We start from the raw sequence: 15,700 nt of genomic DNA, 5'->3' as shown, positions 1-15,700 counted from the left end.
CCTGGGTTTTATAGATGTTTAATAAATGAACTTTTTGCAAAGATAAGCTGAATATATTTTATAGATTCTAAGTGGTGTCAAGTGACTATGAAAAACATTGACATGACATTTAAACGGACATTTGAACAACTAAACATCACGTGAGATTGGAAACTGACAAACAGTCCAACACACACAGCTGTGACAAATGGCTGTCAAACATCACGCCAATGAAGTGACTTCAAAACACACGTCACAGTTTGTAAAATGGTTTGTGGTTTTATTGGGAGAATAGTAAGAAGGTTAGACAGTATAAGTTAGACTGTACAATGAAAGCATTTTCAAAAAACAAAAAAAACATCTGAACTGTATACGCAAGAGAAACAGTTTGTAACCATTGTTGGACTCGTATGTGAATTATCTTCTTGGATACTGTCCCAAATGACACCCTTGTCCCTATTTACTTATACTACTTCAGACCAGAGCCAATGGGTCATCATGTAGGGAATAGGGTGCCATTTGGAACATAACCATCATCTTGAAATGAGGACATGAAAACACCGCTAAGGCAAACACTGCAAGTATAAAAACTTGATTGGGGGAAAAAAGGCGAAGTCAGTTAACAGGAGGCACAACAATATCAGTCATATTTTGGCAGATCATTTGCATATTTTCCTCTATACTAATAAAGAACTGACCTGATTACATGGGGCAGCAGTAACATATCATCGTGATCATTCTCATAACATACAGAAGTGGTTCATTGAAGTATTTTTGCTGTGTGGACTGGAGCACAGTGCTGTTGCATAGCTTTAAAACACCATCACCTCACACAACTCAGGTCCTTCCCAGTCCAGGTCCAATACGTCAGATTGCACATTCACAACGCCACCTTGATATAATGGACCTGGCCCCAAACCTTCCTCCACATTCCATACAATCAATAGAACTAGAATGACGTTTCATTGTAGTTGTGTGTGGGAATCCTCAGTGATGTCATGATGAGAGAGAGAGCAGGAAGGAGTCGTAGTAGAGGAACAGACAGTTCTCAGGGCAGGGCGGGGGTCTGACATCACAGTTAACAGTTTGAAACCTCTATAACTCTTTTTGACACAATGAATTACAACTCAGACTGGGTTAAAACCAGTTGTGGAGGCTGACCAGGCCACTGAAGGCAGGTTTCTGTCTGTAGCAGAAACTTAATGAAACAGGCTTGGGCTTTGTGACATCATCAAAGTGGGCCTGGGCATTTGAAATGACCCTGTGTTCTAACTGACTCTTGGGCTGCATCCCAACATCCACACTAACATGACACTTAGAAGCAGTGCATTCTAACTAGTGTGCTAGCGTTGATATTGGAACGGAGCCGTTGGCACACATTTAAAACCACAGCAGCAGCAGAGGGAGAGACGGCCTGAAGAAGCAGTCTCACTGACTGAATACTGACCACTGTGTTACTACTGGCAGACTGTCTACCCTTTTCTCTGACCGGAGCATACAAAGGCCTGCATCTGTCTGGGCTTTGTCCCAAATGACAGCCTATTCCCAACATAGAGCACTACTTTAGACCCTATGGGACCTGTTCAAAATGTGTGCACTATATAGGGAATAGGGTGCCATTTGGGACTCCTATTTGAGCTCTCCCTCACTAAATAAGACCAGTAAGGGACATAGGTCTACTGGGTATTGAGTCACTCTGGAGGCCATTTGGCAAAAAGCACCGACTGACTACACCCATAGAAATAGAATGGCTAGCAACAGTTCTAGAATGATCACTTTGGGACATGTTGGGTCCAGTGGAATACTGTTGATCAGGCCACTTCAGACCAGACAACACTCTTAAAAGGACCTAGCTACTCTAAACAGCAGGGCTCCTAAGGTGGGCAAGCACAGTGATGATGGTTACATCTATTTAACCCAGGTCAGAGATCACCCATAAGGCTAAATGCTTTAACTATGGTGGCCCATAAGGCTGTTTTGGGTTTCTGTTGCATCTTAGTTGGAACTCCGTAGCAATCTGTGTGGACATGTACATCCCCTGGGAGAAAGTGGTCTGCTTCTGTAGGAGTGTGTGTGTTGTTCAAAAACCTGTTTGTTCAGCATCGACAAGGCAAATCACAGACCCTAGTCTGGTCTGACTTACTGGTGTGTGTGTGTGTGTGTGTGTGTGGCGCGGGGGGAGGAGACACTGGTCCCAGTCACACCAGTCCAGCCGCCTGGTATAGAGGATGAAATGGAGGCCTTTCTTTCCAGAGCCCCGGGCCTTCAGCCAAGGGGCCCTGACACACAGCCTCAGCCCAGACAAAGAGCTCTGTGCTGGGGATGACTCGGAGCTATGGAAGGGGTGGCCTGGAGCTATCAGTCAGAAGCCCTAACAGGGCTGACACTGTTTGTGAGAGAGACTTGAGCTACACATGCAGTATGTTTGGCCAACAGGACTCAGCCTGCATCCAAAACTATATAGGGAATAGCGCTCACTTGGGAGACAACGAGAGAGAGATTTTAGGGGTCTACGTGCAAAACCGCACCCTACTACCTTAATAATAATAACAATAATATAGTGCACTACTTTTGACCAGAGCACTAAGTAGTGCACTACCAAAGACACATAGGGACGAAAGCAGTGCACTAGATAGGGAGTAGACACCCCCTGGATAACTGGTACAACAATGTGAAAGGTATCATTCTCCTGGTTTCCCTTCCGTTGGTAGAAACCCAACGTCTAGCTCATTTAAAGGCCTGTTATGGGGGTTGCTGGGAATAGAGACACTTTGGTCGGTGAGGAGTTAAGGAGAAAGATTCATAATAAAATCATTGCACACCGTTTCCCCATCACTTTTCCCTGACTGAGCCTCCACAGGGTTTACAAGGCTGATCACCGTCTCTTCCCTCTAGGATGAGCCTCCACAGGGTTTACAAGGCTGATCACCGTCTCTTCCCTCTAGGATGAGCCTCCACAGGGTTTACAAGGCTGATCACCGTCTCTTCCCTCTAGGAGGAGCCTCCACAGGGTTTACAAGGCTGATCACCGTCTCTTCCCTCTAGGAGGAGCCTCCACAGGGTTTACAAGGCTGATCACCGTCTCTTCCCTCTAGGAGGAGCCTCCACAGGGTTTACAAGGCTGATCACCGTCTCTTCCCTCTAGGAGGAGCCTCCACAGGGTTTACAAGGCTGATCACCGTCTCTTCCCTCTAGGAGGAGCCTCCACAGGGTTTACAAGGCTGATCACCGTCTCTTCCCTCTAGGATGAGCCTCCGCAGGGTTTACAAGGCTGATCACCGTCTCTTCCCTCTAGGAGGAGCCTCCACAGGGTTTACAAGGCTGATCATTGTCTCTTCCCTCTAGGAGGAGCCTCCACAGGGTTTACAAGGCTGATCACCGTCTCTTCCCTCTAGGATGAGCCTCCACAGGGTTTACAAGGCTGATCACTGTCTCTTCCCTCTAGGATGAGCCTCCACAGGGTTTACAAGGCTGATCACTTGCTTACACTAACAGAGAGAGGGGAGAGAGAGGGGAGAAAAAAGGAGGACTGGAAGAGGGGATGTAGCTGGCCGACTTGTTTAGACTACCAGCCTCTGATGGACAGCCGCCTGTGTGTGTGGTTTAGGACTTAGGCAAATGAATATCATTGCTCTAAATACACAAATAAGTGGTCCACAATGTATCCTGAGAATTAGCTCAGTAGTTTATCAACTGGTCTGTCTGAGCGTCTGTCTGAGCGTCTGTCGTCTGTCTGAGCGTCTGTCTGAGCGTCTGTCTGAGCGTCTGTCTGAGCGTCTGTCTGAGCGTCTGTCTGAGCGTCTGTCTGAGCGTCTGTCTGAGCGTCTGTCTGAGTCTGTGTTCACACAGTCTCTTCCATAGCCTTTAACACCGTCCATCAGCAGGTGTAAATCAAACTTGTGTAAAACCTTTCAAATATAACTTAAGACAATGTTTAGGTACATATATTCATAATAAATCTGTGGGAAAAAAGTTTAAAATTTAACTGATTAAAAACTAAAGTTCCAAACAGTAAAGCCAGGACTAAGACAGGGATCAGGTCAGAAGAGTCTCTATGGGCAGGTTGTGTGTGTGTGTGTGTGTGTGTGTGTATAGCTCTGTTTGATAGGTAATCATCAGACAGTGGTAAAAGGCTTATTTGTGGAATCATTAAGGATTAGTTTTAGTACAGTGCTGTAAAGTCCCCCACTCTTTAACTTCCCCCCAGCAACAACAAGCTCTCCGCTGCAGTTGGTTTTTCAGTTCCACATCCAGATAGCGACACTGATTTGCTGTCAGAATGGTGGGGGGCCACGGTGATGTCATAGTCAGGCTCTGAGGCAAAAGGAAGTGTAGAATCAAGCCAGTTCAGGGCAGGTGGGAGTGGAGGTGCATAGCGACAGGCTGAGGCCAGTAAAACACAGTTATCATCATTTTGTTCTACAGCGTTAACACCCCCTCTTCCCTGGTTGCCGTGGGTGACGACCTTTGACCCCCTCACCCTTGACTGCTAACCTCCAGCAGTGGTCTGAGCTTCTCAGACAGGTTACAATGTGACAGAGTGAGACAGGAGAGTGAGACAGGAGAGTTAAGAGTGAACCAACAGAGTGAATATAGTAATATAGAACACAGATTTAGGACCAGCTTCCCCTCCCCATATCCTGTCATTAACCATTAGTGGGGAAAATGAAAAACTGACCCAGGATCAGCGTGAGGGCAACTTCATCCTACAGAACACATCAACATATCTACAGACTCTGGAATAGTCCATTACAGAGAGGAGAGGGGCGTGTGAGGGGAGGGATTGGGAGAGCTCATTTACAGTGGTTTAGGGGGGGTAGAACTGCCAGGTACAAGGCCATTAGAAGTGGTAACAGGGTTCAGTGGTCAAGGGTCATAGGTGACAGCCTGCACCAGAGGTGACTGGAGATCAGGGGTCAAGGTGAGGGCTCACAGGGATTAAAAGGTCAAGGGCCAAAAGGTGACTTAAGAGGCAGTGACACAGTGTAGCACAATACAACTTTTTTGCTCTCTGTTCAGCACCCTGCAAACACAGCAAGTCAGTGGGTCACGGTGAAGGGACACGGGGGTTAAAGGCCAAAAGGTGACTTCAAAAGGTCATAACCCCCCTGCGATCACTGCAGCATCAGCTGCTTTAGGTTGTCGTGGAGGATGGTGTCCTTGACGTCTCGGAACACCAGGCGAATGTTCTCCGTGTTGATGGCTGTGGTGAAGTGGTGGTACAGGGGCTTCTGGGTCACGTCCCTCCTCTTCCCCCGGAAACAGTCCACTAGGAACCTCTGTACGTCGACCAGGCTGTGTGGCTCCCCGGGGTACTCTGGGAAATAGTCCTTGATGCTGACGGAGCGCACCTTGTCCTCCAGAAGGTCTGTCTTGTTGAGGAACAGGATGATGGAGACGTTGGAGAAAACCCGATTGTTGACGATCGTCTCGAAGATGTTAAGGGATTCGCTGAGACGGTTGGTCTGACGGTCCTCCATCAAGACCTGAGGGGGGAGGAGGAGGTTAGGGGAGTAGGGTGTGTGTGTGTGTGTGTGTGAAATAGAAAGAGTTTGTGTACTTCAAGTGAGTGTGTACGCATACAAATTATATTGAATTGTATTTAAGGTCCAAAGACAGGTGTATGTGTGTGACAGTGTGTGTGCTGGTTTAAGTGAGTGAGTGTGCATGCATCCAAATTCTTGGTCCTTTAATTTCATTCAGAAGGACAGAAACGTGTGTGTGTGTGTGTGTGTGTGTGTAAACCCACCTGGTCATACTCTGAAGAGGAGACAAGGAAGAGGATGGAGGTGACAGAGTCAAAACACTCAAACCATCTCCGTCTCTCCGACCTTTGACCCCCAACGTCCACCATCTTAAACGGAACGTTCTTGATCTCAAAGTCGTACTCATGGATACCTTTAGTGGGCTTACGGGCCAGGAGAATATCCTGCTGAGTTGGTAGGTAGTCCTGGAGGAGAGAACGAGCGAATTAGAGAGAGAGAGTGATGGATGGAGGAGGTTGGTACTAACGGATGCCTTTAGTAGGCTTACAAGCAAGCAGGATATCTTGCTGAGTCGGAGGGAGAGAGTGAATGAGAGAGATTTGGTTCTATCTGCTAGCTAACAAGGTAGAACAGATTGTGATGAACACACCCTTCTGTACATCTCCAGCTGTTTCAACAGCATGTTAGCCTTTCCACTTTGTTCACATGTTGGAATCAAGTGTCCTACCTGATTTATCAGAATGAGAACAAGTTGCCAATTCCTTATATAAACTGTGTTATATGCTTATTGTACATTTATAAAAACAGACAGCTAGTATAACAGTCTGGTTCAGATGCTGCTAGTGGTATTATATAACACAGACCAGACAGCCAGTATAACAGTCTGGTTCAGATGCTGCTAGTGGTATTATATAACACAGACCAGACAGCCAGTATAACAGTCTGGTTCAGATGCTGCTAGTGGTATTATATAACACAGACCAGACAGCCAGTATAACAGTCTGGTTCAGATGCTGCTAGTGGTATTATATAACACAGACCAGACGGCCAGTATAACAGTCTGGTTCAGATGCTGCTAGTGGTATTATATAACACAGACCAGACAGCCAGTATAACAGTCTGGTTCAGATGCTGCTAGTGGTATTATATAACACAGACCAGACAGCCAGTATAACAGTCTGGTTCAGATGCTGCTAGTGGTATTATATAACACAGACCAGACAGCCAGTATAACAGTCTGGTTCAGATGCTGCTAGTGGTATTATATAACACAGACCAGACAGCCAGTATAACAGTCTGGTTCAGATGCTGCTAGTGGTATTATATAACACAGACCAGACAGCCAGTATAACAGTCTGGTTCAGATGCTGCTAGTGGTATTATATAACACAGACCAGACAGCCAGTATAACAGTCTGGTTCAGATGCTGCTAGTGGTATTATATAACACAGACCAGACAGCCAGTATAACAGTCTGGCTAAGATGCTGCTAGTGGTATTATATAACACAGACCAGACAGCCAGTATAACAGTCTGGTTCAGATGCTGCTAGTGGTACCCAAATGCAGCGTGCGATACACTGAGAATTCATTTTCCACAATCAATGTTCATTGATACTCCTGTTTCAGTAGTTACTGCTCTGCTCTCAATCTGAGGAGTTGAGACAAACAGGGTTTCATTAGAAAGGATATCTTCTCTATTACAGTAAAATAACGTCTCCATGTGTTGTGGTGTCCATATGACCCATTCTGTTGGACCAAACCTAAAATGAAAATAGTGAGGTGAAACTGCTTGTCAGAGAGGAAGAAGTGATCGCTCATCTTTGTTGTTGTGAGTGGTGGTGGTGGGGGGGGCTTGGTGGCAGGGGGATGGGCTTGGTGAGTGTGTAAATGGGAAGGTGCATACAGCACGGAAGGAGCGAATGAGACAAGACCAAAAAGATAACATGGGAACAATCGGACATAATAAAACATGATCTTTACAAACTGGAGGAAGGAATGAAGGAGATCTTTACAAACTGAAGGAAGGAAGGAGATCTTTACAAACTGGAGGAAGGAAGGAGATCTTTACAAACTGGAGGAAGGAAGGAGATCTTTACAAACTGGAGGAAGGAAGGAGATCTTTACAAACTGGAGGAAGGAAGGAGATCTTTACAAACTGGAGGAAGGAAGGAGATCTTTACAAACTGGAGGAAGGAGATCTTTACAAACTGGAGGAAGGAGATCTTTACAAACTGGAGGAAGGAAGGAAGGAGATCTTTACAAACTGGAGGAAGGAATGAAGGAGATCTTTACAAACTGGAGGAAGGAATGAAGGAGATCTTTACAAACTGGAGGAAGGAAGGAAGGAGATCTTTACAAACTGGAGGAAGGAAGGAAGGAGATCTTTACAAACTGGAGGAAGGAGATCTTTACAAACTGGAGGAAGGAGATCTTTACAAACTGGAGGAAGGAGATCTTTACAAACTGGAGGAAGGAGATCTTTACAAACTGGAGGAAGGAGGGAAGGAGATCTTTACAAACTGGAGGGAGGAAGGAGATCTTTACAAACTGGAGGAAGGAAATTGTCACCTAGAGTGACCTCTGATCAGTGAATCTGAAAGATAAATGGAATACTATCAGTACATCTTTACAGAACTAGTTGTTGAATCTGTCAGAAAAATCCCAGTTAAAAAAACATTTTCCCAAAGTGAAGTGTAAGTGTGCAAAGCAGAATTCGTCTCTCGCTCTCTCCGTGTGTGTGTGTGTGTGTGTGTGTGTGTGTGTGTGTGTGTGTTGTATGCCAGAGGAGAATTCCTGACATTCTAGATGCTGTGACATCAAAAGGTCAGGCTGCACTGGAAAGGCCATCAGTGAAGTCACCATCAGGATACCAGCCAGAGATACAGAGTTACACACTCCTCATTCCTCTGCACTGCCAGTAAAGAACAGAGAGAAGTTGAGAGAGAGAAAAGAGAGAGAGGTCAGTTTCCCTCTCTTTAGTCAGAAGGAGATCAGGCCTAAGCTGGTAACACACCCTGACATCTCAGAGAGAGAGATGGAGCGATGTGAGGAGAGAAGAGGGATGGCTTCACTTCTCTTTTCATTCTGACTGTTACTTCATCAGCAGTAGTGTATACAAGTGTAAGAGAGATGGGTGGGACTTACCGGCTGTCCCAGCTTTTCCAAATGATCCAGGAAATATTTCACAGACTCCCCCTGAGAGAGGAGAGAACATTCATGTCAGATTGGTTCAGTTATTTAGAGTTCAAGCACACTTACTACAGAGGTCATATCATTCATATTAAAAGTTATTCAAAAGTACTGCTGTGTGGGTGGATGTGAAATGCCAAGGCCTCCTTTTAAAACACTCTGTTAAAACAGGAAGACAAGAAAAGTGTGTTGACCTCTGACTCTCACACGCAGCGCTGCGCGAAAATCAAGGCAATGTGGCGAAACTCGCTTCCTGCGACCGCCGGACTGAGCAGGAAATGCAGAGATCTCAGAACAAACACACACTGCATCTATAAATGAAACCCTGAGTAACAAGCTGCTCAGGAAGCAGCAGAGACAGAACAGAACAAACAGGAGTGTTTGTGTGTGTCTGTTTAGGATAAGTGTGTGTGTGTGTGTGTGTGTGTGTGTGTGTGTGTGTGTACGCAAGAAAGGAGAGCGAGAAAGACCGAAAGAGAGAAACCGAGCTGTGGCCTTGAGAATACCACACTCACACAGAACAGCTGTGAAACCACAGAGGTAACACTACCACGATGCCTTAATAACCCCCAGGAGGAGGCTGAAACCACAGAGGTAACACGCCTTAACCCCCAGGAGGAGGCTGAAATCACAGAGGTAACACGCCTTAACCCCCAGGAGGAGGCTGAAACCACAGAGGTACCACTACCACGATGTCTTAATAACCCCCAGGAGGAGGCTGAAACCACAGAGGTAACACGCCTTAACCCCCAGGAGGAGGCTGAAACCACAGAGGTACCACTACCACGATGTCTTAATAACCCCCAGGAGGAGGCTGAAACCACAGAGGTAACACGCCTTAACCCCCAGGAGGAGGCTGAAACCACAGAGGTACCACTACCACGATGTCTTAATAACCCCCAGGAGGAGGCTGAAACCACAGAGGTAACACGCCTTAACCCCCAGGAGGAGACTGAAACCACAGAGGTAACACGGTATGATGCCTTAATAACCCCCAGGAGGAGGCTGAAACCACAGAGGTAACACGGTATGATGCCTTAATAACCCCCAGGAGGAGGCTGAAATCACAGAGGTAACACGCCTTAACCCCCAGGAGGAGGCTGAAACCACAGAGGTACCACTACCACGATGTCTTAATAACCCCCAGGAGGAGGCTGAAACCACAGAGGTAACACGCCTTAACCCCCAGGAGGAGGCTGAAACCACAGAGGTAACACGGTATGATGCCTTAACCCCCAGGAGGAGGCTGAAACCACAGAGGTAACACGGTACGATGCCTTAACCCCCAGGAGGAGGCTGAAACCACAGAGGTACCACTACCACGATGCCTTAACCCCCAGGAGGAGGCTGAAACCACAGAGGTAACACGGTACGATGCCTTAACCCCCAGGAGGAGGCTGAAACCACAGAGGTACCACTACCACGATGCCTTAACCCCCAGGAGGAGGCTGAAACCACAGAGGTAACACGGTACGATGCCTTAACCCCCAGGAGGAGGCTGAAACCACAGAGGTACACTACCACGATGCCTTAATAACCCCCAGGAGGAGGCTGAAACCACAGAGGCAACACTACCACGATGCCTTAACCCCCAGGAGGAGGCTGAAACCACAGAGGTAACACGGTACGATGCCTTAATAACCCCCAGGAGGAGGCTGAAACCACAGAGGTACCACTACCACAATGCCTTAATAACCCCCAGGAGGAGGCTGAAACCACAGAGGTAACACGCCTTAACCCCCAGGAGGAGACTGAAACCACAGAGGTAACACGGTATGATGCCTTAATAACCCCCAGGAGGAGGCTGAAACCACAGAGGTAACACGGTATGATGCCTTAATAACCCCCAGGAGGAGGCTGAAACCACAGAGGTAACACGGTATGATGCCTTAACCCCCAGGAGGAGGCTGAAACCACAGAGGTAACACTACCACGATGCCTTAACAACCCAGGAGGAGGCTGAAACCACAGAGGTAACACGGTACGATGCCTTAATAACCCCCAGGAGGAGGCTGAAACCAGAGGTAACACTACCACGATGCCTTAACCCCCAGGAGGAGGCTGAAACCACAGAGGCAACACTACCACGATGCCTTAACCCCCAGGAGGAGGCTGAAACCACAGAGGCAACACTACCACGATGCCTTAACCCCCAGGAGGAGGCTGAAACCACAGAGGTAACACGGTATGATGCCTTAATAACCCCCAGGAGGAGGCTGAAACCACAGAGGTAACACGGTATGATGCCTTAATAACCCCCAGGAGGAGGCTGAAACCAGAGGTACCACTAGCAGCAGGATACAAGGCGAGAGGAGGAGTAGACTGACAACGCCCCCTAAAGAGCAATAGATCACAACACATTCTATTCTATGGGGAAACCCCCTCACACACACACACCTATGTCTGTGGGACTTTCCATTTCGGGCTAACATGGAGGCATGTGAGGAGCTGTGAAACCAGAGGGGGGGGGGGGGGGGCACCACTACCAGAAGGACTAGGTAGTGTTAGACCATGGCTTTAGATTAGCATCCAGGGGCACATCCAAGTCACAAATCACTCAGTCCCAATGTTAATCATCGCACTCGGGGTTCCACTCTGTCACCTGAAACTATCTCTTGTGTGACTCATACACAACATGGGGAAAAAGACCCTCAAGACTTCTGCTGTGGTTAAAACCTCGAGACTTCAGTCATGGAGATGATCTATTGACATACATAGAACACTGATATACAGAAATAGTTTCCAGAAGAAGTGACTGATACTTTCTAAGAGCTAAAACAGTAGGTGTTTTACAGGCCTATTTCTGCTTCCTAAATGGTTAATAAAGTCATTATCACCATCAGATAATTATCAGACCACAGTCTTCCTCCTTTCCTGAGAACCACAGTCTTCCTCCTTTCCTGAGAACCACAGTCTTATTTGAATGTAACTGCCATCAACTGTCACGCCACAGGTTTGTTTACAACCTGACAATCAAATAAAGCTTTGAGAATTTGAATGTGAGACAGACGCTGCCTGTCTGTCTTGTGATGTTGTTTACAGTGTTTAAAGCAGTGTAAAACCCATAGACGGTGTTTAAAGCAGTGCAAAACCAGTGTAGACAGTCCTAACGGAAGTATTTCCACAAAATAATTTAAGCGTCCAGTCAGACCAACACCACTGAGCAGAGCGGCGAGAGACAGTGGCACCAAAATCACATGGACCGAACCAATACCGAAGGAGAAGAAAACTGATTAGGTAGAATCCATTGAGAAGTGGTTATTAATTAGAATGGACTAGACCAGCATGATAGAATGTTCTAGGGTGGACTAGACCAGCATGATAGAATGTTCTAGGGTGGACAGGACCAGCATGATCGAATGTTCTAGGGTGGACTAGACCAGCATGATAGAATGTTCTAGGGTGGACAGGACCAGCATGATAGAATGTTCTAGGGTGGACTAGACCAGCATGATAGAATGTTCTAGGGTGGACTAGACCAGCATGATCGAATGTTCTAGGGTGGACTAGACCAGCATGATAGAATGTTCTAGGGTGGACTAGACCAGCATGACAGAATGTTCTAGGGTGGACTAGACCAGCATGATCGAATGTTCTAGGGTGGACTAGACCAGCATGATAGAATGTTCTAGGGTGGACTAGACCAGCATGACAGAATGTTCTAGGGTGGACTAGACCAGCATGATCGAATGTTCTAGGGTGGACTAGACCAGCATGATAGAATGTTCTAGGGTGGACTAGACCAGCATGACAGAATGTTCTAGGGTGGACTAGACCAGCATGATAGAATGTTCTAGGGTGGACTAGACCAGCATGATAGAATGTTCTAGGGTGGACTAGACCAGCATGATAGAATGTTCTAGGGTGGACTAGACCAGCATGATAGAATGTTCTAGGGTGGACTAGACCAGCATGATAGAATGTTCTAGGGTGGACTAGACCAGCATGATAGAATGTTCTAGGGTGGACTAGACCAGCATGACAGAATGTTCTAGGGTGGACTAGACCAGCATGACAGAATGTTCTAGGGTGGACTAGACCAGCATGATAGAATGTTCTAGGGTGGACTAGACCAGCATGACAGAATGTTCTAGGGTGGACTAGACCAGCATGACAGAATGTTCTAGGGTGGACTAAACCAGCATGACAGAATGTTCTAGGGTGGACTAGACCAGCATGACAGAATGTTCTAGGGTAGACTAGACCAGCATGACAGAATGTTCTAGGGTGGACAGGACCAGCATGATAGAATGTTCTAGGGTGGACTAGACCAGCATGACAGAATGTTCTAGGGTGGACTAGACCAGCATGACAGAATGTTCTAGGGTGGACTAGACCAGCATGACAGAATGTTCTAGGGTGGACTAGACCAGCATGACAGAATGTTCTAGGGTGGACTAGACCAGCATGACAGAATGTTCTAGGGTGGACTAGACCAGCATGGCAGAATGTTCTAGGGTGGACTAGACCAGCATGACAGAATGTTCTAGGGTGGACTAAACCAGCATGGCAGAATGTTCTAGGGTGGACTAGACCAGCATGATAGAATGTTCTAGGGTGGACTAGACCAGCATGACAGAATGTTCTAGGGTAGACTAGACCAGCATGACAATGTTCTAGGGTGGACTAGACCAGCATGACAGAATGTTCTAGGGTGGACTAGACCAGCATGACAGAATAATATATTGTCCTCTTGTCCCAACTGAACCAGCTGAAGTAACATGACATTCTCTAGTCTAACATAACCCATCTGACCTGGTATACTGCTGACCACATAGACGTGTGTGTGTGTGACTTCGTCAGTGCTTTCGCTTCCCCTGCGTTCCCCTACTCAGTAAAGCAACGGTGTGACGCATGCCGAACACAGACACGCGTCAGGAAACCACATCCCCCCTCAGCCCCACCTCTACTCTGCCGTCATCCTGCTATCTACTACTAGGCTCTGGTGAGGCAGGTGGAAGATCAACTGTCATCAACCGTCGCAATATCTCTAGAATGAGGAGGGTCAAAGGACATGGTAACCACGATGGGTTACTGTGGTTACGGTCTCTGAGGTAACTGGAACCTGAAGAGAAGCCTGTAGTCAGTGTGTTCTGCTACTAACACAGTACATGTAGTTAGAGCAGTGTCCATATAGGGTTTTTGGGTTCGATACAGATTCACATTATTTGGTCTGTTGATATACTGTTAAACAGGGGGAAATGAAAAACATTTTCCCACAAAGCGTTCTCATAAATTGCCATCCAAAAGAGCAATTGTCCAAGAAACGCTTCAAATGTTGATTTGCGTACATTGTGACAATGACATCAGAATGACCACAGTGTTCAGATCAGTATGAGACTCAGATCAGATCATACTTTTCCATCCTTATTGAATATCAGGTATTCATGAAATTAACAGACATCAATAGGCTATATTGTAAAAATAAAACAGTATCGGGAGATAATATCGGTGAAACGATATCTGCTACTACCACAGAGCTAATATATTCTCTGTAGTGTTGACTGCTGCTACTACAGGGCTAATATATTAGTGTTGACTGCTACTACCACAGAGCTAATATATTAGTGTTGACTGCTACTACCACCACAGGGCTAATATATTCTCTGTAGTGTTGACTGCTACTACCACAGGGCTAATATATTAGTGTTGACTGCTACTACCACAGGGCTAATATATTAGTGTTGACTGCTACTACCACAGAGCTAATATATTAGTGTTGACTGCTACTACCACAGAGCTAATATATTAGTGTTGACTGCTACTACCACCACAGGGCTAATATATTCTCTGTAGTGTTGACTGCTACTACCACAGGGCTAATATATTAGTGTTGACTGCTACTACCACAGGGCTAATATATTAGTGTTGACTGCTACTACCACAGGGCTAATATATTAGTGTTGACTGCTGCTACCACAGGGCTAATATATTCTCTGTAGTGTTGACTGCTGCTACCACAGAGCTAATATATTCTCTGTAGTGTTGACTGCTGCTACCACAAAGCTAATATATTCTCTGTAGTGTTGACTGCTACTACCACAGGGCTAATATATTAGTGTTGACTGCTACTACCACCACAGGGCTAATATATTAGTGTTGACTGCTGCTACCACAGGGCTAATATATTAGTGTTGACTGCTACTACCACAGGGCTAATATATTAGTGTTGACTGCTGCTACCACAGGGCTAATATATTAGTGTTGACTGCTACTACCACAGGGCTAATATATTAGTGTTGACTGCTGCTACCACAGGGCTAATATATTAGTGTTGACTGCTGCTACCACAGGGCTAATATATTAGTGTTGACTGCTGCTACCACAGGGCTAATATATTAGTGTTGACTGCTGCTACCAGAGCTAATATATTAGTGTTGACTGCTACTACCACCACAGGGCTAATATATTCTCTGTAGTGTTGACTGCTACTACCACAGGGCTAATATATTAGTGTTGACTGCTACTACCACAGGGCTAATATATTAGTGTTGACTGCTACTACCACAGAGCTAATATATTAGTGTTGACTGCTACTACCACAGAGCTAATATATTAGTGTTGACTGCTACTACCACCACAGGGCTAATATATTCTCTGTAGTGTTGACTGCTACTACCACAGGGCTAATATATTAGTGTTGACTGCTACTACCACAGAGCTAATATATTAGTGTTGACTGCTACTACCACAGGGCTAATATATTCTCTGTAGTGTTGACTGCTACTACCACAGGGCTAATATATTAGTGTTGACTGCTACTACCACAGGGCTACTATATTCTCTGTAGTGTTGACTGCTACTACTACCACCACAGAGCTAATATATTCTCTGTAGTGTTGACTGCTACTACCACAGAGCTAATATATTCTCTGTAGTGTTGACTGCTACTACTACCACAGGGCTAATATATTCTCTGTAGTGTTGACTGCTGCTACCACAGAGCTAATATATTCTCTGTAGTGTTGACTGCTACTACCACAGAGCTAATATATTCTCTGTAGTGTTGACTGCTACTACTACCACAGAGCTAATATATTCTCTG

At 46.1% G+C, this 15,700-nt stretch overlaps 1 protein-coding gene across 1 annotated transcript in view; it reads right to left on the bottom strand.

The window, feature by feature from the left end:
* Positions 1–232: 232 nt before the first annotated feature.
* Positions 233–15,700, bottom strand: part of LOC115171929 (guanine nucleotide-binding protein subunit alpha-13) — a 33,128-nt gene continuing 17,660 nt past the window's right edge. The window contains exons 3-5 of the mRNA XM_029729179.1: positions 8,611–8,661; positions 5,729–5,929; positions 233–5,465 (exon numbers count right to left, since the gene is read on the bottom strand). Coding sequence (XP_029585039.1) covers positions 5,094–5,465; positions 5,729–5,929; positions 8,611–8,661 — 624 coding nt within the window. The 3' untranslated portion in view covers positions 233–5,093. The remainder of the gene's footprint in view (positions 5,466–5,728; positions 5,930–8,610; positions 8,662–15,700) is intronic.

The sequence above is a fragment of the Salmo trutta genome, chromosome 32 (assembly GCF_901001165.1).
Source record: "Salmo trutta chromosome 32, fSalTru1.1, whole genome shotgun sequence".
In the NCBI taxonomy this organism is placed as follows: domain Eukaryota; kingdom Metazoa; phylum Chordata; class Actinopteri; order Salmoniformes; family Salmonidae; genus Salmo; species Salmo trutta.
Note: the sequence above shows the minus strand (reverse complement) of the source record. Positions and strands in the feature narration are given on the sequence as shown.